General features: G+C 49.5%; 1 protein-coding gene across 1 annotated transcript in view; it reads right to left on the bottom strand.

Annotated features, from left to right (window-relative positions):
• Positions 1 to 23714, bottom strand: part of LOC135892976 (uncharacterized) — a gene marked incomplete at its 5' end in the record, with an annotated part of 270703 nt that overhangs the window by 211088 nt on the left and 35901 nt on the right. The window contains 7 exon segments of the mRNA XM_065420759.1: positions 464 to 793; positions 2103 to 2432; positions 6523 to 6840; positions 9016 to 9345; positions 12716 to 13045; positions 15025 to 15339; positions 18254 to 18583. Coding sequence (XP_065276831.1) covers positions 464 to 793; positions 2103 to 2432; positions 6523 to 6840; positions 9016 to 9345; positions 12716 to 13045; positions 15025 to 15339; positions 18254 to 18583 — 2283 coding nt within the window.

The following is a 23714-nucleotide window of genomic DNA, read 5'->3' as shown; positions in this document are numbered from 1 at the left end:
TGGAGGAAGCTCTGACTACTGCCCCCAGGGACCATTCCCAGCCCAAGGAGTGTGGGGGGGGGGTTAGAGAGAGGGTTGGGGGCACCAGCTCCCAGAGGCCCCTCCCCAGCTGCTCCCACAAGCACTACCCCGCAGACTCCTCCCCCAGGCCCCACAGGCTCTCTGCCCCCCAGATCTGTGCTCTGGGTCTGCCTGCAGGAGTAGCAGCCTCCACCACCGGAGCCAGGGCTGGCAGGAGAGGGAGCCTCATCACGAAGGAGGCTGCTCAGAGACCCAGGAGTGGTGCCCCAGGCTGAGCAGGGCTGTGGGAACCGCTGGGACAGCCAGTAACCTCAGTGTGGTGGGCAGAAGCCCATGCGCTGCCCCCCTGGAGACCGGCCTCCCCCTGGAATGGCCAGGGTGTCACCCCCGCCCACCCCGTGTCTGCAGGGACATTGGCATGGCTACGGTGCTGGGCACTCACCGGCCTGCCCGGCACACACCACGCTGGCCTCAGAGCCATTGCCACACAGCCCAGGACCCAGCCGGCTCAGGTGGCACTCGCTGATGAGAGACTCCTGGCCTGAGCAGCTCAAGCCCTCCAGCCAGACGTCGCCGGCCCCGTGGCCGAACTGAGCAACCCCCGGGGCTGACAGCGCCATGCCACAACCCAGCTGCTTGCATACCACCCCCGCCTCCGGCAGGCCCCAGCCGGCGTCACACAAGGCACCCCAGGTGTCGTTAATCAGCACCTCCACTCGCCCAGAGCAGGGGCTTGGGCCACTCGTCAACTGCAGCCTCAGCTGGCCCTGATCTGAAACACAAAGCACAGGGCATGAGAGGCTGTTCCCAGCCGCCAGGTGCCCGGATACACAGCACCGCACGTGGGGGAATGGGGGGTTCTGCACAGAGCAAAGAGGAGCCATTTCTATATCAACCCACCCGTGTGTGTGCACGCGCACTCACAAACACACACTGCACCCCCCTAAACACAATGCCACACAAGCAGACACACACACACACAATCCCAAGCACAACCCCCATATGTCCCTGTGCACACCCACACATTGCCTGAAACACACACATTGCCACATGCACACGCACTGCCGCACATGTATGCAAATATTCATAGACTGACATGTGCACACCCCTTCACACACACACCTGCACAAACACTGCCAATCATAAATATAAAGGAAAGAGTACGGGGTAAGGGGTTAAGAAGCTTAAATAACCTTGTTGGCACCTGACCAGAAGGACCAATAAGGAAAGAAGATACTTTCAAATGGGGTGTGTGTGTTTGTGCTCTCTTTGTTTGTTCCCTCTCCAGATGGACAGAGAGACCAGGCAGGTACAACATCTCCTGAAAACCTACCTGAAATGAACCATGTAACATTACAAAAATTGTAAGTAAGGCAAGGAGATGTGTTAGGTTATCTGTTGTTTTAGCTTGTGAATTTTCCCTATGCTAAGAGGTAATTTTATTTCTGTTTTTTGTAACTGTGAAGCTGAGTCCTGTGGGGAGTCCTCTGTGTTTTAAATCCTTTTATTACCCTGTAAAGTTACCTTCCCTCCCGATTTTGCAGGTGTGATTCTTTTACATTTTCTTTATAATAAAGTTCTTCTTTTAAGAACCTGATTGATTTTAGTGTCCTAAAGATAAAGGGTCTGGTCTGTACTTACATTAAAGACAATTGATTGGTATATTATTCTTAAGCCTCCCCAGGAAAGGGGGTGAAGAGGTTTGGGGGGATATTTTGGGGGAATAGGGATTCCAAGTGACCCGTCCCTGAATTTTTGGTTAAATCACTTGGTGGTGGCAGCAATACCATCCAAGGACAAGGAAAGGAATTTGTGCCTTGGGGAATTTTTTAACCTAAGCTGGTAGAATATAAGCTTAGGGGGTCTTTCATGCGGGTCCTCACATCTGTAGCCCAGAGTTCAGAGTGGGGAGGGAACCCTGACACTGCCACAAACAGGTACAGAGACAATCACACACAAAACCTGAAACGCGCGCACACACACACACCACCACACTGAGGCTGACTTCCAGGGGTTAGCACCCTCTTCAGATCCCCCACCCCACTTCCAGCAGCAGAGGCTCCTATCGCACTGGGTGTTACCTGAGCACACAACACTGGCATCTTCTCCGGGGTTACAGCCATGTTCTCCCCAAGGCTTAGCCTTGCATTCGGTGAGGGCAGCTTCTGCCCCTGTGCACTGAACCTCATCCAGCCACACACGGTCAGATCCTTGTCCAAAGTGAGCCCCACGTGGTGCTGATAACGCCATCCCACAGCCCAGCTGCCTGCACACGACTTCAGCATTGGACAAGCCCCAGCTGCCATCACACACGGTTCCCCACTGCTGGTTGTGAAGCACCTCCACTCTCCCAGCGCAGCGACTTGGGCCGTTCACCAGTCGGAGCGGAGCCACTTCTAAGATGCCTGAGCCTGCAAACACCCAAGGGAATAAACACTCAGGGAGGTTCCTGTGCATCTGTTCTCTAGTGACACAGGGAACGTAGCACCTTGAGACACAGGACTGGCTGGAGAGGCAGGCTCTGGAAATTGAAAGGAAGGAAACTGTCAGCTGTTGCTTGTTTCTACTGTGTTCAGGGAAACAGGACTTTGTAAATAAACCAGATTGCACCAAAGAAACACTTGACTTATGTAAACAATTCCTCCTCTTCCCAGAAACATCCGTCACGTCTCCACTATGGCTAATGCAACCATCAGGCAACACTCCTCATTTAGGAAGAGCAGAGTGGGCATACGGCAGTGGGGGGTGGCACCCTGACTTGCTTTACAGTTAGTAAGCACTCAGCAGTGTTGGACATGGAAAGTGTAGGGAACACTGTTCCCATTGAGACATGCAATAGGGCAGGGTTGCCAACTGACTAATCGCGCAAGACCGAACTGCCGTGAAACAATTCCGAAAGCAGATGTTTTAGAAAAATGTCCAATCTTGATTCCAAAATTGCCAACAAGGGAGAGTCCACCACACCGCTTGGAAAATTGTTCCAATGCCTAATTACTCTCACTGTTACAAATGTACGCCTTATTGAGAGTCTGAATGTGTACAGCTTCAACTTCCAGCCAGTGGATCGTACTGTACCCTTCTCAGCTGGACAGTTTGTTTCCTATATAGGTACTTATAGACTGTGATCAAGTCACTTGTGATGGGATGAGGGAACCCCGTCCAGTGTGGGGTGAGTGCATCCTATCCTCCGAGCCGCCCTCTGCCTCAGGGTGGTGAGGCCAAATGGCTAGAGCCGATATAATTACCTTTGCCTCCAGGACTGTACAGCCTAGTGGTCAGAGTCAATTCGGCTGCCCTTGGGTAGAGAACCTAATGGTAAGGTTTATATGGCTGCCCTCTCCCTTAGTGCTGTGTCCCAATGGCCAGAGTCAGCAGAGTTGCTCCTATCCACAAGGGGGTAAGGCTTTGCAGCCAGAGCCAATGGGCCACCACCTGAGGGGAAGGGGTGGCTGGAGTGGATGGAATCTGACAACGGAACACACTTCACGTCACAAGTCGTTCAAAAGATATCGGATGCCCTACAGATCCCCTGGAAGCTCCACACGCCATGGCGACCGCAGGCCAGTGGGGTAGTGGAACGTACAAATCAGACTCTTAAGCGACACCTCTCAAAGGTCTGCCAAGAGGCTTCTCTTCAATGGCCTGATGCCTTACCCCTCGTTTTGCTCCGCATTCGCGCTCTCCTAAAGGGCAGGTTAGGGCTCAGTCCCTTCGAGATTATGTTTGGAAGGGCATGGCCTATGAATGGTACACCGGTTCTGGCAGGGGAGTGGGAAATGGGGTGTGGCTTCTTATCTCAGTATATGTGCTTTCTGTCTGCTGTTCTCTGTTCTCTCCACAGGTATACCAAAGATTTGCAGCCTCTCCCGCTGGATGCCCCGATCCACTCCTTGCAGCCAGGTGACTCCGTTCTCGTTCATACCTGGAAGGACGAGCCTCTCCAAGAGAAGTGGAAGGGACCCCACACCGTCCTGTTGGTTTCCCATACAGCAGCAAAGGTCGAAGGACACAAAAACTGGATCCATCACTCTCGTCTAAAAGCAATGCCCGCTCCTGAACGGTGGACTGTCCAGCTTGCAGAGAAGACTGCCAGTGACGATCTGGGACTTAAACTGTTATTCAGGCGACAATAATGTCTGCTGGGAATGCCCTGTGATCTCTTTGGACAGTCACAGCGCACTCCCCGCAAGAACTCTGAGCATTGGTTGTGTTTATTTTCACAGGGCCGGCCTAACCTGGTGGCCTGGTCCCTTTTGTTTTTAATCTGCCTGCTATTGGTAATTGTTATTTTGTGGGTATTTGGGGAATTGTAATTGTTAGGCCCTAGGGTTACCTGCCCAAAATGGAATCAGGTCCAGGGTCTGCCACAGTGGTACTCTTTGCCATAGGGACAGTCCTCTTGTTAACTCCCATTTCCCCCCAAACACATGCGGGATGGAAAGAAATCCTTACTAACTTGGAAACCAACACATATGAGTCCCTGAAGGTTTGCTTTGCCCAAGAGTTTAACCTCTCTAACTGCTGGATATGCTCCCAAATCCCGCACCACGCAGCAGGGTTACCCTGGAGGGTAGTTCCCCAAAATTGGTCAGATATCTGTTGGGGATGGTTCAGTAGGGGGAAAGATGCCCCGGGTACCCCCTTGTCGCAAAACTGTACCATTGAATCCCAGTATGCATTAAGGGACGACCCCTGGAAGCCGCAGGCCAACTCAACGCACATCCCTTTCCCATTAGGCTGCGGTCAGTGGCCCCCGGGTTGGTGTGCTATCGACAGTTCCAGTCCAGCAATCACACCTGGTCTGCTGGGAATAGCACCTGTCAGTATTATTTATCCCCTGACAGTGACGCTTCTATCCCTGTCTATGTTAATGGCAAATCCGACTCTGCCACCCGGTTCGGAGTGTTTAATGACAGACAAACAGATAGGTGGAGTAGCGGTTATAATGGCTTGGTAGGGAATGGCCACTCCTTTTACATTTGTGGAACCTCTGCCTATAAGTGGCTACCGCATCGGTGGTATGGAAGCTGTTATCTAGGATATCTTGCCCCTCCCCTTCGTGTCCTCCCTAAACTGCCCCCTGGCCACCCCAGGCAGAGTAGATCTTTGTATGCCACCCCAGAGCCCATTAAGGAAGGAGACAGGTTGCGTATGATCCTCCTCCCCTCCTATGGGGTGGGACGGCTGACTCAATTTTATCGTAGGCTCTCTGTGTTTCTCACCAAGTATGCCAATGAGACCTTGGCCATAGAGAAAAGCCTTAATTCAGAGCTTTACCAGCTCCGGTTGCTGTCCTTGCAGAACAGACAGGCCTTAGATTATGTTTTAGCCTCCCAGGGTGGGGTGTGTGCCCTTATTGGAAATGAATGTTGTACTTATGTCCCGTAAAACTCACAGGACATTAACAAGCACATCCTGTCAGACGAACAGGCTTTCGAGCAGTGGAAGGCCCAGGAAAGGGAACCCACAGTTTTCGATTCCCTTTGGAGTTGGTTGCCCGACCTGGGAGGACTGGGGGGTGGCCTTGTGCGTCTCCTCCTCACAGATGTGGTACTGTGCCTGGTCACCCTCCTCCTGATCACTTGTTTTAAGATGCTCCTCCATAAGCTTTGTGTCCCCCATTCCCCAACAGTCCCAGCATACCCTCTCATTGAGAACCCCAGCTCCATGGCACTCAGTCGTATCTTGTCCACAGAATATGAGAAAACTCAGCCAAAAGCTTGTTGAGTATTCTCAAAGGAGGGAGTTGTTGGTGTCACTAGGCATAACCCTAGGTAACTCGGGAGGGTGGAAGACCACGAGTGTCAATGAAGCCTTCCTGCACTAGGCCTAAGTGAACCAAAGTCCATCCATGTTTAAACTCTAATCGACCTCAAAAGCCAGGTGCAAAAATTGGAATGTGTAACAGCCAGTTATCAGTTGCAGCACCTCTCATACCGGTCCCAAGCGGTAATAATGAGGCCTGCATGTTTCTGGCTGAAGGGAAAATAACAGTTCAAAGGGGAAAAGGACAAGATAACGGTTTAAAGAAGTGTTACTAACTAGCTAGACTTATAGCCGCCAAGATGATTTAACTGCTTAAATGTATAAACATAACTGCTATAGGGAGAAGGGAAGGGGGAAGGGGGAGGAAGAGGGGGGGAAAGAAAAGGGAATAGCTTAGCTGCAAAAATGTATAAAAAGAGAAAAGGTGCTTGTGATGGTGTGCTTGATTTGAGATGTACCAGTCTCCTTGCACCGCTTTGAGATCTCAAATAAATGTTGATTGCTTCTCCACCCTGGTGTGTTCATTGGCACGAAGCACACTGGGCAACGAACCCCGCTGTTGCTGTCCTCGGGCCCTCTGTGCGGCAACAAAGGCCTCTTACCACAGCACACATACTCCTCTCTGCAGTAGAGGCCCATAGCACAGTGATGGGGCTCTGGGGTCAGCACTAACTCTATTGAGCTTCCCAACAGGCTCTCTGCAGCATCAACAGTGCAATGGAGGGTGAGAGTTACCTGAGCACACAACACCGGCATCTTCCGCATAATTGTAGTTATGGTCTCCCCAAGGCCTAGCCCTGCATTTGAAGTTGGCAGCTTCTGCCCCTGTGCAGTTAACCTCATCCAGCCAGGGACGGTCAGATCCTTGTCCAAATCTAGCCCCATGTGGCTCTGATAACGCCGTCCCACAGCCTAGCACACAACTCCAGCATCATGTAAGGCTGCCATCACACCCAGTTCCCCACTGCTGGTTATGAAACACCTCGACTCTCCCAGCCCAGTGATTGTGGCCATTCACTTGCTGGAGCAAAGACACTTCTGAGATGCCTGAGCCTTCAAACACCCAAGGGAATAAACACTCAGGGAGGTTCCTGTGCCTCTGGTTGTTAGAGATGCTGGGGAACGTAGAGCCTTCCACTTTGGGGTCTAAATCGGCTCCATACACAGCGACTGCCTGTCCCGGGCTGAATCTCCACCACTGACATCCAGCTCTCATGGTGGTCCCTGAGATGTTCCCTGCAGCACAGGCCCTTAGCACCACACTGGACTATTGGGATCTGCACTGACTGTGAGGGTAGAGCAACCGCGTGCTGAGCCCCCATGCCACTCCCTGCAGCACAGGCATGTAGAAGTGTGGAGGAGATATGAGATCGGCACTGACACCATTGGAAGAGCAACATTACTGTGACCCCCAACGGGCTCCCTGCAGTACAAGCCCTTAGCACCATGCTGGGGTACTGGGGTCAGCGCTGACTCAGACAGGAGAGCTGGGTCGGTGCTGAAAGTTTCCCAACCCGAACCGTACAGCACCTACAGTAACATCATGGAGGGTTACCTGAGCAGTCAATGGGCAGTAATTGAGGAAGAATTGGGTCTCCTATGTCCAGCTCTTGGGGAAGTTACAAGTTCAGGACTAATTCCCTGAAATGCAAATCCGCCGGAACACAGTGATTGGGAACCGGACTCTTGAGAAATTGGCCCTGGATTTTTAGTCTGAGTGAGTGGCTGCAGGCTCCATTGACACCAAATCCGACCAGTGGAAGAAGCAGTTACCCAGGTCCCCAATGTGCCGCAGAGGAGTCTGGCCCAGAGATGAGTAGACGCCAACTGGCAGAGGGCACAAGGATGCCTAGAGTTATTTGGGGATCCCCTGGGTGAGATATATGCACAATAGCTCACCAGAGGTGGTATGTGAGGTCTCTACCAAGAGCCAGCAGCCCACTCATTGCCCTAATGGGAGCAAGATGTTTGGATGGGACATAGTTGAAGAGAGATGTAAAATGTAGAATATGAGGCTCCAGAAGTGTTGAAGTGAAGCTTGTCACCTGTGCCATGGCAATCCCTTCGGCTGAGCCAATCAGCACATAGAACAGAGCACAGCCATGGAGACAGGCTATATTCACTGTCTGGGCCCAGTGGGGGCCTGAGAATTTGCAAAGACAAAGGACCCTCAGCACAAGTCTCGGAAGAGAGACCCGCTCTAGGAAGACAATGGTCTGTACCTGTAACCCACACATCTCGTGGGTGTTGTGTTCTGTCCCATCTAGTTTCACCGAGAACACATATTTGAGATAAAATGACTCTGCTCTACAACCTTAGCTAACAGCCCATTAGTTTTTAGCTCATGCAGAAGAGACTCATGCAGTAAGCTTCAGAGGTCCCAGGTTTGATCCCGATGACCGGGGTCTATCTGCGTTATATACCTACAAAGAAAGAGGAGAGGGGACAAGAGCTTCCTTTCACCCTGGAGGTGGCTGACAGTGTTTGTCTCAGGAACAGGAGATCACAGCCAAGCCTGGAGTAAAACCCTGGAAGGACTGTGGGGTGAGCGTTGCTCTACCAGACAGAAAAGTATCTCATTCAACGAGTCTAGGCTCTAGTCAGCGTGGTATGATTTTATTGCCCTGGAACCATTTCTTTCCAACCCTTCTCCATCCTACCCCTCAAATCTCTACACTCTCTGAAATCACTTGTTCTTGTTGTCACTATGAAGTGATCTCAGGCTGTGCGTTGATCGGGGCAGAGATGGGAGGTGGAGCTGGTCAGCTGGGGGCCCTGTTCCTTTGGGAGCAGCAGATCTGTGACTGCTGTGAATGCCCAGCGGGACAGGGGCTGGGTGCTGCTGGTGGCTGGAGTTTGCCGATCGTCAACCTGGAGAGAGACCCCCCCTCAAGACCTAGAGGACACAGCTTGTGTGGCCTGTGTCTGAGGGAGTTGGGGACCTGCCCCCCAGCAGGCACAGACAAGGCTTCCTCATGCCAGTGGCCCTTGGCACCGCATTGAGCCCACACCCCACTCCCTACAGCACAGGCCCATAGAACCGCACAAGGGGATTAGGGTCAGCACTGACTGTGAGAGGAGCCCCTTACTTAAACCACCATATTGCTCCCTGAAGCTCAGGCCCCAAATCACCATGGTGGGGTCAGCACTGGCTATGAGGGGACAATGCCCCGTAATGAGCTTCCCACCCTGCTCCCTGCAACATGCATGGTAGTGGAAGAAGTTTACCTGAGCACACAACACCAGCATCTTCTCTGTGGTTACAGTTATTGTATCCCCAAGGCTGAGCCCTGCAATGGGAGAGGGCAGCTTCTGTCCCTGTGCAGTGAACATCATTCAGCCAGATAGGGTCTGATCCTCGCCCAAATCGAGCCCCTCCTGGGGCTGATAACGCCGTCCCACAGCCCAGCTGCCTGCACACAACTCCAGCATCAGTTATGTCCCAGTTGTCTTCACACACGGTTCCCCACTCTTGGTTGTGAAGCACCTCGACCCTCCCAGCGCAGCGACTCGGGCCGTTCACCAGTCGGAGCTGAGACACTTCAGAGATGCCGGAGTCTGAAAACACCCCAAGGGAATAAACACTCAGGGAGGTTCCTGTGCATCTGATCTCTCGTGTCACTGGGGATCGTAGCACCTCCCGCCAACGGATCTGACCGGTAGCTGCACACAGCCACTGCCTGTCAAGGGCTCCCCACCACTGACCAAGCTAATCATGTGGCCAATGTTGAAGTTTGTCCACCCATCTCCCAGCCAGGTGTCACCTAGTTAGGCAGACGGGACGGCAGTCTGACCTACTGCTCCGACCAAAGCACTTATAAAGATCACCCCCGCACTGCAGTCAGGAACCTCCTGGGGAGCAGATTTACACCCTCACTCCTGGCGCTGGTATTCGCTCCAGTGCAATACTGTGCAGTGCTGCAGGGCAGACGCTGGCATAAGCATCTTGGTGACTGGGAGTTAAACATAGTCACCCGTGTCCTTAGTGGTTGCCTTAGTCTGACATCAGCATCCAATTTACATGTGTTGGCTCCATACCTCCATAAAAATGTCACCCAGAGTCCATCCCCATTAGAACTGCCTGGAGCGCAGGAACGCCTGGCAGGAACCTGCTGCGCACCAGGCTGACAATGGTTCCGACCAGGGCAGAGGCAATGCACACTTCCTACAAGCAGATCGGCCCCTCCTGAAGCAAACACCTGCCCCTGCGGTTCCTACTGACTTGCCACAACTGACTTGGTAACATCGTTTTGTGGCAGCCATTGCTGCACTCGTGTCTAGTGCTGCCAGCCCAGTACCAGTCTCATATGAAGGATGACAGAGCTGGGCTGACAGCTGTGTCCTCACAGAGGGGCAGCAACTCTGGGATAGAGACACTGGCGTGTTGATGGATTTTCAGAAGCCTTAACTTGTATCTGCCCATTTACAATCTGGGACGCAGATCCTGGACTAGGCTTAATGGGCCCCTGACTGGACTGGCCAGAGGCACTGCTGCAATGCAGAAAAGTGGCTTAGCCTGATCTTCTCAGTGTTCCTGTGGGGAGCAATACAGACAGTCACACGTGGTGGAGGAGAGCCCCATTAGAAGACTGGACCTTGAGGATGCACAGTCAGATGGCTGAACTAGCTAGAGGTAAGCAAGGACAGAATGAGCTCTCCCCTGACAGCTAGTGATGAGCTGGGGAGGGGAAAAGGCTTCAGGACCAGACTGTATTTACATCAACACACCCACTGTGCCTAGGTATCCAACAGACAGGTGTGTTGGCTGATGCTGGGTTACAAATCATTGTAGTAATTGAAAGTGGGGTAGTGAAATGTTGTTGTCCTGATTGTGTGAATAATGGACAGCAGAACTGTGCTTCCTCTGCCCTGAATGAAGGGGTCACCCACAACTGAACTGAACTCACTAACCAGGGGGCTCAGATACCAGACCCCTATCAAGAGTGAGAGGGGGTGAAGATGGATGTTCCTGCTGAGGGGTGTGGGCTCTGTGTAAGTGGTCTAGGGGTGGTTTAATCTGCCCCTCACCACTCTTCAAAGATAAAGTTAATTAAGGCTCCATTAGGAGTCTTTTTGGTTTCAGTGATCACTAGAGCTGCTGTGAGACAGTGTTTCTGCCCAGCCTGCTTCAGCACTGAGGGTTCCCCACTAAGAGCTGACAGTCACTGAGAACTGGGTGGAGCCTCAGGAGAGCGACCTGCAGAGGTCACAGTAGAGAGCCAGCAGCCCACTCATCACCCTAATGGGAGCAAGATGTTTGTATGGGACAGAGTTGAAGAGAGATGTAAAATGTAGCATATGAGGCTCCAGAAGTGTTGAAGTGAAGCTTGTCACCTGCGCCATGGCAATCCCTTCGGCTGAGCCAATCGGCACATAGAACAAAATACAGCTGTGGAGACAGGCTATATTCACTGTCTGGGTCCAGTGGGGGCCTGAGAATTTACAAAGACAAAGGACCCTCAGCACAAGTGTCAAAGTTCCTTCCCCACTCTGAACATTAGAGTACAGATATGGCGACCTGCATGTAAACTTCTAAGCTTAATTACCAGCTTAAATCTGGTTTTGCTACCACCACTCCCAAGTGCTAACTCCCTGCCCTGGGTAGCCTTGAGAGACTGCTCCACCAATTCCCTGGTGAACACCGATCCAAAACCCCTTGGATCTTAAAACAAGGAAAAATTAATCAGGTTCTTAAAAAGAAGGCTTGTAATTAAAGAAAGAAAGGTAAAAATCATCTCTGTAAAATCAGGATGGAAAATAACTTTACAGGGTAATCAGATTCAAAGAGCCCAGAGGAATCCCCTCTAGCCTTAAGTTCAAAGCTACAGCAAACAGAGATAAACACTCTAGCAAAAGGAACATTTACAAGTTGAGAAAACAAAGATAAACCTAATACACCTTGCCTGGCTGTTACTTACAAGTTTGAAATATGAGAGACTTGTTCAGAAGATTTGGAGAGCATGGACTGATGTCTGGTCCCTCTTAGTCCCAAGAGTGAACAAAAACCAAAACAAAGAGCACAAACAAAAGCCTTCCCCCCACCAAGATTTGAAAGTATCTTGTCTCCTTATTGTTCCTTTGGGTCAGGTGTCAGCCAGCTTACCAGAGCTTCTTATCCTTTTACAGATAAAAGGATTTTGGAGTCTCTGGCCAGGAGGGATTTTATAGTATTGTACACAGGAGGGCTGCTACCCTTCCCTTTATAGTTATGACAACAAGTCTCTGAAGAGAGACCTACTCTGGGAAGAGACAATGGCTTGTACCTACAAAGAAAGAGGAGAGGGGACAAGAGCTCCCCTTCACCCAGGAGGCGGCTGACAGCGTTTGTCTCAGGAACAGGAGATCATAGCCAAGCCTGGAGTAAAACCCTGGAAGGGCTGTGGGGTAAGCGTTGCTCTACCAGACAGAAAAGTATCTCGTTCAACGAGTCTAGGCTCTAGTCAGCGTGGTATGATTTTATTGGCCATAGAACCATTTCTTTCCAACCCTTCTCCTTGCAACCCCTCGAATCTCTACACTCTGTGAAATCATTTGTCCTTGGTGCTTGGTGTGACTGCACTGGGGCATTAGGGCCAGCACAACTACAAATGGAGGACCCCCACACTGACAACCCCCTACCTCCAGCACAGGCCCACTACCACAGCACTAGGGCACTGGGGCCAGCACAGACTTCAAGGGGAGAGCGTGAGTGTCCCCTACTGATCCCCCACACCGCTCCCTGCAGCACAGGCCAATAGAGCCACATAGGGGAATTAGGGTCAGCACAGACGGAGAGGAGAGCGCTCCCTACAGGAACCGCCATATTGCTCCCTGAAACACTGGCCCCAAGCACCATGCTGGGGTCAAGACTGGCTGTGAGGGGACAATGCCCCATAATGAGCTTCCCACCCTGCTCCCTGCAACATGCAGGGTGGTAGATGAAGGTTACCTGAGCACACAACACCGGCATCTTCTCCGTGGTGACAGTTATTGTCTCCCCAAGGCCGAGCCCTGCATTCGGTGAGGGCAGCTTCTGTCCCTGTGCAGTGAACATCATCCAGCCAGATAGGGTCTGATCCTCGCCCAAATCGAGCCCCTCCTGGGGCTGATAACGCCATCCCACAGCCCAGCTGCCTGCACACGATTCCAGCATCATTTATGTCCCAGCTGTCATCACACACGGTTCCCCACAGCTGGTTGTGAAGCACCTCAACTCTCCCCGTGCAGCGACTCGGGCCGTTCACCAGTCGGAGCTGAGCCACTTCTGAAATAACTGAGTCTGCAAAGCCCCAAGGGAATAAACACTCAGGGAGGTTCCTGTGCATCTGATCACTAGTGATGCTGGTAAACATGGAGGCTCCAACTCACAGGTCTGAACAGCCTGTGCAACAGCCTGTTAGGGGTTCACTCCCTGTCAATTTACATTATTACAGTTGAAGTTGTTTTATCCGGCGTGTTGGGGAAATGGGGAGCACCAGTTTGTGGTGGAGCCTCAGGAGACCAACCTGCAGAGGTCACAATAGAGAGGCTGTGGACATGTAGCCTGGGGTAGGACAGGGCAGCTGAGAAACAGGACAGGGAAATATGCAGGCTGTGTAGGGCAGTAATTGAGGAAGAATTGGGTCTCCTATGTCCAGCTCTTGGGGAAGTTACAAGTTCAGGACTAATTCCCTGAAATGCAAATCTGCCGGAACACAGTGATTGGGAACCGGACTCTTGAGAAATTGGCCCTGGATTTTTAGTCTGAGTGAGTGGCTGCAGGCTCCATTGACACCAAATCCGACCAGTGGAAGAAGCAGTTACCCAGGTCCCCAATGTGCCGCAGAGGAGTCTGGCCCAGAGATGAGTAGACGCCAACTGGCAGAGGGCACAAGGATGCCTAGAGTTATTTGGGGATCCCCTGGGTGAGATATATGCACAATAGCTCACCAGAGGTGGTATGTGAGGTCTCTACCAAGAGCCAGCAGCCCACTCGTCGCCCTAATGGGAGCAAGATGTTTGGATGGGACATAGTTGAAGAGAGATGTAAAATGTAGAATATGAGGCTCCAGAAGTGTTGAAGTGAAGCTTGTCACCTGTGCCATGGCAATCCCTTCGGCTGAGCCAATCAGCACATAGAACAGAGCACAGCCATGGAGACAGGCTATATTCACTGTCTGGGCCCAGGGGGGGCCTGAGAATTTGCAAAGACAAAGGACCCTCAGCACAAGTCTCGGAAGAGAGACCCGCTCTAGGAAGACAATGGTCTGTACCTGTAACCCACACATCTCGTGGGTGTTGTGTTCTGTCCCATCTAGTTTCACCGAGAACACATATTTGAGATAAAATGACTCTGCTCTACAACCTTAGCTAACAGCCCATTAGTTTTTAGCTCATGCAGTAGAGACTCATGCAGTAAGCTTCAGAGGTCCCAGGTTTGATCCCGATGACCGGGGTCTATCTGCGTTATATACCTACAAAGAAAGAGGAGAGGGGACAAGAGCTCCCTTTCACCCTGGAGGTGGCTGACAGTGTTTGTCTCAGGAACAGGAGATCACAGCCAAGCCTGGAGTAAAACCCTGGAAGGACTGTGGGGTGAGCGTTGCTCTACCAGACAGAAAAGTATCTCGTTCAACGAGTCTAGGCTCTAGTCAGCGTGGTATGATTTTATTGCCCTGGAACCATTTCTTTCCAACCCTTCTCCATCCTACCCCTCAAATCTCTACACTCTCTGAAATCACTTGTTCTTGTTGTCACTATGAAGTGATCTCAGGCTGTGCGTTGATCGGGGCAGAGATGGGAGGTGGAGCTGGTCAGCTGGGGGCCCTGTTCCTTTGGGAGCAGCAGATCTGTGACTGCTGTGAATGCCCAGCGGGACAGGGGCTGGGTGCTGCTGGTGGCTGGAGTTTGCCGATCGTCAACCTGGAGAGAGACCCCCCCTCAAGACCTAGAGGACACGGCTTGTGTGGCCTGTGTCTGAGGGAGTTGGGGACCTGCCCCCCAGCAGGCACAGACAAGGCTTCCTCATGCCAGTGGCCCTTGGCACCGCATTGAGCCCACGCCCCACTCCCTACAGCACAGGCCCATAGAACCGCACAAGGGGATTAGAGTCAGCACTGACTGTGAGAGGAGCCCCTTACTTAAACCACCATATTGCTCCCTGAAGCTCAGGCCCCAAATCACCATGGTGGGGTCAGCACTGGCTATGAGGGGACAATGCCCCGTAATGAGCTTCCCACCCTGCTCCCTGCAACATGCATGGTAGTGGAAGAAGTTTACCTGAGCACACAACACCAGCATCTTCTTTGTGGTTACAGTTATTGTATCCCCAAGGCTGAGCCCTGCAATGGGAGAGGGCAGCTTCTGTCCCTGTGCAGTGAACGTCATCCAGCCAGATATGGTCAGATCCTCCCCCAAATCGAGCCCCTCCTGGGGCTGATAACGCCATGCCACAGCTCAGCTGCCTGCATACGACTCCAGCATCAGTTATGTCCCAGCTGTCATCACACACGGTTCCCCACTGCTGGTTGTGAAGCACCTCGACTCTCCCAGCGCAGAGACTCGGACCATTCACCAGTCGGAGCTGAGCCACTTCTGAGATGCCGGAATCTGCAAAGCCGAAAGGGAATAAACACTCAGGGAGGTTCCTGTGCAACTGATCACTACTGATGCTGGGGGATGAAGTCCCTCCGAATGACAGGGCTGAATAACCTCTGCAACTGCCCATTAGGGGTTCACTCCCCACTAGGGCTGTCAATTAATCACAGTTAACTCCGTCTCAGAGCAGCTGATCAATCTGGAGTCCAGTGGCACCATAAAGACTAACAGATTTATTTGGGCATAGATTTGATACTTGATACCCCTCATACTTGATCCATCTGGGTGCGGGGTCACAAGCCCTGCATCCCTGCCCCCGAGCTGCTGATTGTCTTATGGCTAGCATGTTCATTCACCCCACCCGCCCCCCACACACTATCGGCAGTTACGGGTTGTCTCTGGTGCTGGGCCTGTGTTTCTCCAGCAGTGAGGAGGTAAGTGAGCATCAACACCAGAAACAGAAAGGCTAGAGGAGGTTCGAGGAAAATGTCATTCTCAGAAAGTGCAGAATACCTGAAACATTTTAATTCAAACTAGGGCTGTCGATTAATCGCAATTAACTCATGTGATCAACACAAAAAATTTAATCACAATTAAAAAAATTAATCGCAATTTTAAATGCACTTTTAAACAATAGAATTCCAATTGAAATTTATTAAATATTTTGGATGTTTTTCTATGTTTTCAAGCATACTGATTTCAATTACAACACAGAATACAAGTGTACTGTGCTCACTTGTTATTATTATTTTGGATTACAAATATTTGCACTGTAAACATGATAAACAAAAGAAATTGTATTTTTCAATTCACCTCATAAAAGTACTGTAGTGCAATCTTTTTCTCGTGTAAGTGAAAAATACAAACGTAGATTTTTTGTTGTTGCATAACTGCACTTAACAATGTAAAACTTAGAGCCTACATGTCCACTCACTCCTACGTCTTGTTCAGCCAATTGCTAAGACAAACACATTTGTTTACATATATGGGAGACAATGCTGCCTGCTTCTCATTTACAATGTCATCAGAAAGTTAGAACAGGTGTTCGCATGGCACTTTTGTAGCTGGCATTGGAAGTCATTTACGTGCTGGATATGCTAATCATTCATATGCCCCTTCATGCTTTGGCGACTATTCAAGACGACATGCATCCATGGTGATGACGCTCATTAAATAAATAATGTGTTAATTTAATTTGTGACTGAAATCCTTGGGGGAGATTTGTGTATCTCCAACTATGTCTTTTACCTGCATTCTGCCATATATTTCATATTATACCAATCTCACATGATGACAGCACATGTTGTTCGTTTTAAGAACACTTTCACTACAGATGTGACAAAACGCAAAGAAGGTCCCAATATGAGATTTCTAAAGCTAGATACAGCAATTGACCAAAGGTTTAAGAATCTAAAGTTCCTTCCAAAATCTGAGAGGGACAAAGTGTGGAGCAGACTTTCAGAAGTCTTAAAAGAGCAACACTCCAATGCGGAAACTACAGAACCTGAACAACCAAAAAAGAAAATCAACCTTCTCCTGGTGACATCTGACTCAGAGGATGAAAATGAACATTTGTTGGTCTGCACTGCTTTGGATCGTTATCTAGCAGAACCCATCATGAGCATGGACACGTCCTCTGGAATGATGGCCGAAGCATGAAGGGACATATAAAACTTTATGCATCTGACGCATAAATATTTTGCAACCCCAGGTACTACAGTGCCATGTGAACGTGTGTTCTCACTTTCAGCTAACATTGTAAACAAGAAGCAGGCAGTAATATCTCCGGCAAATGTGAACAAACTTCTCTGTCTGAGTGATTGGCTGAACAAGAAGTAGGACTGAGTAGACTTCTAGAATCTAAAGTTTTACATTGTTTTATTTTTGATTGCAGTTATTTGTAATTGCAGTAATTCTACATTTGTAAGTTCAACTTTCCTGATAAAGAGATTGCAGTACAGTACATGTATGAGGTGAATTGAAAATACTATTTCTTTTGTTTCTATTTCACTGTGCAAATACTTGTACTCTAAAATAAATATAAAGTGAGCACTGTACGCTTTGTATTATGTATTGTAATTGAATTCAATATATTTGAAAATGGAGAAAACATCCCCCCAAAATTAAAATAAATGGTATTCTATTATTGTGCAAAGGCACGATTAATTGCACGATTAATCACGATACATTTTTTTAGTCACTTAACAGCCCTACTCACCACCACTGCCATGCAGCCACTTCTGGGGTAGAACAGGGCAGCTGACAGATCAGGCACAGAAACTCATGGGCTGTGTAGCAGAGGGAGTGAGGAAGAACCCAGTCTCCAGTCACAGCAGTGGGGGATATTACAGGTTCAGAGGTAATTAGCTGAGATGGAAATCACCTGGAGTGGCAGGGGTAGGAAACCCACATAAAGGGACCCCTGAGCATCTGCAGGCTCCATTTGAAGTCTCCATAGGACCCCAAATCCTACAAATGGGATTTACGTTTACCCAGCGCCCCATTGTGCTGTAGCAGCTGTAGAGCAGCGGGGGATCAGAGTGATCAGTGCCAGGACACGATCTCTTACTGAGGCGCATGTACTGCTCCCTGGAGCGCAGGCCCTAAGTTCTGTGCTGGGGCACTGGGGACAGCACTGACTTCGAGGACAGAGAGCCCCCTACTGAGCCCCCACCCTGCTCCCTGTAGCACAGGCATGTAGAACTGTGTGGGGACAATGGGGTCAGCACTGACACCATGGGAAGAGCGACACTTACTGTGACCCTGAACCAGCTCCCTGCAGTACAGGCCCTTAGCACCATGCTGGGGCACTGGGGTCAGCGCTGACTCAGACAGGAGAGCTGGGTCTGTGCTGAAAGCTTCCCAGCCCGATCCCTGCACTACCCTCAGTGACGTGATGGAGGAGGGTTACCTGAGCACTCGACACCAGCATCTTCTCCGTGGGTACAGTCATTGTCTCCCCAAGGCCGAGCCCTGCAATCGGAGAGGGCAACTTCTGTCCCTGTGCAGTTGACATTATTCAGCCAAATATGGTCAGATCCTTGCCCAAAATGAGCCCCAACTAGGGCTGATAACGCCGTCCCACAGTCCAGCTGCCTGCACACGACTCCAGCATCCTGTAAGTCCCAGCTGTCATCACACACGGTTCCCCACTGCTGGTTGTGAAGCACCTCGACCCTCCCAGCGCAGTGACTAGAACCATTCACCAGTCGGAGCTGAACCACTTCTGAGATGCCGGAGTCTGCAAACACCCAAGGGAATAAACACTCAGGGAGGTTCCTGTGCATGTGATCTCTTGTGTCGCTGGGGAATGTAGCAAATCCTGCTGGCAGGTCTCTGCATAGAACGACTGCCTGTCAAGGGCTCCCTACCACTGACCAGGCTAATCACTTGGGCAATGTTGTCCACTCCCCTCTCAGCCAGCTGTCACCTAGTTAGGCAGACTGGACTTCAGTCTGACCTACTGCTCCCACTAGAGCACTTAATGAAAAAGATCACCCCCCACACTGCTGGCAGGAACCTCCTGGGGAGTAGATTTACACCCTCACTCCTGGCACTGGTATTCACTCCAGTGCGATACTGTGCAGTGATGCGGGGCAGATGCTGGCATAAGCATCTTGGTGATTGGGAGCTGAACACAGTCACCCGTGTCATTAGTGGTTGCCTTAGCCTGACATCAGCATTGAATTTACATGTGTTGGCTCCATAGCTCCCTGAAAACATCACCCAGAGTCCATCCCCCTTAGAACTGCCTGGAGCGCAGGGACGCCTGGCAGGAACCTGCTGCGCACCAGGCTGACAATGGTTCTGACCAGTGAGGAGGCAATGCACACTTCCTACAAGCAGATTGGCCCCTCCTGAAGGAAACTGGGGCCAGGACTGACTTACAGGGGAGAGCGTGAGCGTCCCCTACTGAGCCCCCACACTGCTCATTGCAGCCAGCGGCAGCTGGTGCCTGGGGTGGAAAGCCGCGGGGGGTGGCCTGCCGGTCGCTGTGAGGGCGGCAGCCAGGCTGCCTTCGGCGGCGCGCCTGCGGGAGGTACACCGGTCCAGCTGATTCGGTCGCAATTCGGTGGCGGGTACGCCGAAGCTGCAGGACCAGCGGAACTCCCGCAGCCATGCTGCCGAATCCACGGGAACGGGGACCTCCTGCAGGCGTGCTGCCAAAGGCAGCCTGCCTGCCATTGTTGGGGCGGCAAAAAAGCTAGAGCCGCCCCTGCCTGCAGCACAGGCCCATAGAACCGCACAGGGGAATTAGGGTCAGCACAGACTGAGAGGAGAGCACTCCCTACTGGAACCGCCATATTGCTCCCTGAAGCACAGGCCCCAAGTACCATGCTGGGGTCAGCACTGGCTGTGAGGGGACAATGCCCCATAATGAGCTTCCCGCCCTGCTCCCTGCAACACACGGGATGGTAGACAGGGCCGGTGCAAGGATATTTTGCGCCCTAGGTGAGACTTCCACCTCGTGCCCCCCCCCAAATAAATAAATCACATACATTATACACAATACACGGTCACAGAGTAACATGTTATAATTTAGAATTTATGTTTCCGCGCTTTAAGTTTAGCAAATTTAGAAACAAGTTCCTCCTAGTCAATGCTGTGAGCAGTGTCATGTTCTGTTGACAATGTAGATAGCCCAACAAGTCTTTGTTGCAACATTGATGTTTGCATGTATGTTTTTATCAACTTGAGCTTCGAGAAGCTTCGCTCACCAGTGGCCACAGAAACTGGGAGAGTCAAGAGGATGCGAAGAGCAATAACTGTGTTAGGGACACTATCTGTCAGCTTATTTTCCCATATGAAGTTCAATACATCTTGCGGTGATGAACTCCTTTGGACTCGTCTTGCAATAGCTTGCAATTCACTGCACAAGTCAAAGGCATCAATATCTTTGGATTCACCGTGTTTCAAAGCTTTCTCCAGATTCAAGCAATGTTCCATAATTTGCTTTGGTGTTTTATTTTGCAAACTGTAAACATCATATATGAAGCCATATACTGAACTAATTTGCTGCATCAATGTGAATCTTTCTTCAACCGAATGTATTGCTGTGTCAATGACTGCAAAGTAAAAGTTCACTTTGAATTTTTCTTTCAGATTATAAATAGGTTCGTCATCTGCTTCATATGTGAACCGCTTCCTCTTCTTTCTAATACGGATTGGATCTGGTTCAAAAAGTGCCGGTACATCCAACTCCTCCACAAGTTCACCTGCATCTACCAATGTTTTCTCAAAGGCTGCATCACTTCTGCGGCCCACAAGAAACTTCTTGGTTTCTCCAAGTTGATTAATGGCATCACATATGTCAAATTCTTTTGCCTGAAGTTGTTTGCTAGTCATGTTGATCTCAAACAATATGTCATACCACAAAACAAGAGAAACAAGAAACTTGAAACTAGAAATGGCTTTTGTAAGAGCCTTTGCATCAATGCATGACGTATTGCCAGATGATCCTGTTAGAGTAGTGTCTTCATAGATGTCTACCAGAGCATCATAGATGTCACCAAGCTGATAGCGAAGAGGTTCCAAGGCATAGATTCGACTTTCCCATCTTGTTTCACTCAATGGTTTAACTGTGAGATTAGATACGTGGCATGTTAGAACTTCCCAGCGATGTGTAGAAGATGAGAAATACACATAGACACGTTGAACTAAATCAAAGAAGGCGGTTGCCTCCAAGCACCACTTTGAGGCATCATTAACAACCAAATTCAATGAATGTGCATTGCAAGGAACGAAAAAGGCTCGTGGATTAATATCCAAAATTCTTCACTGGACACCATTTTATTTCCCTTTCATATTGCTCCCTTTATCGTAGCCTTGACCATGCAAGTTTTCTATAGGCAGTGACATCTCTTCTAACTGGTGAAGAATAGTTTCTGTCATACCAGCTCCAGTTGTCTCCGTAAGTGACACAAATCCCAAGTGTTCCTTTATGCATACTGATTCAGTCTCATTCTCGGTCTCTGAAGTAGGCCTATCCACAAACCGAATGATCGTGTCCTGCATCTGGTGTACAATCTACAATGATCGAAAAGTATTTTTCAGCACGAGCAGATGCTAGGATTTTTTGTTTGATGGCATTGGATAGAAGCTGAATAAGCTCATTCTGTATGTCTTTCCCTAGGTAATGTACATGCATCTCCTGGTCCTTAATCCTGCGAAGATGCTCATCCATAAGCGGGTCAAACAAAGCTAGATATTCAACAAATTTGAGGAAGTTCCCATTACCAGAAGTGTGCAGTTTTTCATGTGTTCCCCGAAAGGCCAGGTTTTGCACACCAAGAACTCTGACCAAAGCAATCAGACGTTTTAGTATTTGCTGCCAATACTGTTCTTCTTGCTTAATCAAGTGCAAATGTTCTTCATCAATTGTTCTCTTGTATTTCAATCGCAGTTCAAGTTCCTTCCATGTTTGAACATTCGTCAAATGTTCACTGCTTTTCTCGTGCCGTGAAAGAATTGCAGACATGTTTTTCCAATCCCTTGAGCCTTTTCAGAAAGAGATGATATGCCAATAGTACTACTGCCAAACAACTTGCAGCAGAAGCAAAAGACAGAATCACTTGATGTGGAATACTGCAGCCACTGACGGTGCATTTCTTCTCCATTAACAAGTCTACGTTTGTAATGAATTGTCGAGAATTTTCTTTGCTTACTATCTTTGGGAAAATCGAACTGCTGAACTTGTTCCGGCCCATGTTCCACCAGAATTTGTCGGACTTGATCATCGCATTTGGCCCAAGTAGCAGGATCACTAAAGCTCAAATTCAAATGAGTGACATTTTCGCTTTCACGGTCTTCCAAGTTTTGATCCTCGCGTGTCTCATTTGATTCATCTTCAATATTCAGATTAGGTTCTTCAAACTCTTCTTCAACTTGTGAAACTCCCATCCCCACCTCCATCTCTGCTTGATCCTTTGGCATTGAACTACCTTCGTCTCTGGCCAGTGGATGGAGATATTTCAGAGACGAACCTTCTTGCTTGCTTTCTTCTTTTTGCTTATCAGCCTTCCGCTTACGAAATTGTGCCCCAGACCTTTTTTTTTTATCTGCCATGAGGCTGCATCAACTGAAAACGAAAAAAAAAATGAAATTTTATTCCTATCAGTTCTTTTTCTTGTTCACTATTAAAAATAAAGGATAGAGAATACATGTCACTTACTATAATTCACTATTTGAATTTCATCAACTGTTTGACGTAAATATTGATTAAAAGATCAAGATGACTTTCCCTTAAAATTAAGCAGTGTTGATTGTAATCAGAAATACACCCTTTTTAGTCATGTATACTTCCTTCCTTCATATCAAAATCTGACTGGGAGTGCTGCGGAATCCATTCTGTCCAACCAGCCATGCACCTCCAAATGATTAAAAACATCAAATGGTACAAACTCAATTTGAATGGAAAGTTCCATTTTCTAACTAAATAGGTCACACACTCTCAAATGGTTGCCAAGTGATCTCTGTGGTGGTATGCTCATCTGCTCTAAATGCCTACTAACTTCCCTGTGAGAATAATCTTTGACTTTGATCCAATGAAAGCAGGATGGAAAAGCCCCTCCCCCCCCCCCAGAAGACCTAAGACATGATGGCTGGATGACATAAACAGACACCTGTCCCTCACAGGCACTACCTCATAACATGCCAATTTTGCTCAGGACAGAACATCATAGAGGAATATTATGCATTCAGTGGTCTCTACACTGGCCAAGCAACATCATGACAACTAACCTAACCAGTCCATCCAACTTTTTTGACTGCTTCTTGGGCACTGGTGAGGGGTAGCGGTGCCAGACTGAGCCCGGTGACAGGGGTGCACTACAAGTCTACAAACCGAGGCAAGGTGCTGGGCCTAGAGTCCTGCCGACACTGCTGTCCTGCGCCAAGTGGAGCGCAGCCTCCATGAGGAGAGAACTCAAACAAATATCACGCTCCTTCTGCGTGATTCCCCCAAGCACTTCTTCAGGCAGCTGCTATGGGGGTCACTCACAGGTTTAGGCCTGCCTGTTGCAGGCATAACACAGCAGCAGGGCTTAAAATTCAGACAGGGCTGCCCAGAGAATTCAGGGGGCCTGGGGCAAAGCAATTTCGGGGGCCCCTTCCATAAAAAAAAGTTGCAATACTATAGTAACATGTATTTAGAAATGTAAAAAATAACTAGTGAAATACATTCAAAAATTAATTTGTAATAATTTGAAAATACACTAAATACATTATTTAAAAACATTAAAAGCTGTAATAGTATGTATACATTTGCAATTACATAATGGGCTGTTGCTGGGTGATGGTGATGGTTGGTACCAATGGGCTGTCGCCAGGGCCGGCTCCAGGGTTTTGGCCGTCCCAAGCAGCCAAAAAAAAAA

This window comes from Emys orbicularis, chromosome 21 (assembly GCF_028017835.1).
Source record: "Emys orbicularis isolate rEmyOrb1 chromosome 21, rEmyOrb1.hap1, whole genome shotgun sequence".
Taxonomy (NCBI): domain Eukaryota; kingdom Metazoa; phylum Chordata; order Testudines; family Emydidae; genus Emys; species Emys orbicularis.
Note: the sequence above shows the minus strand (reverse complement) of the source record. Positions and strands in the feature narration are given on the sequence as shown.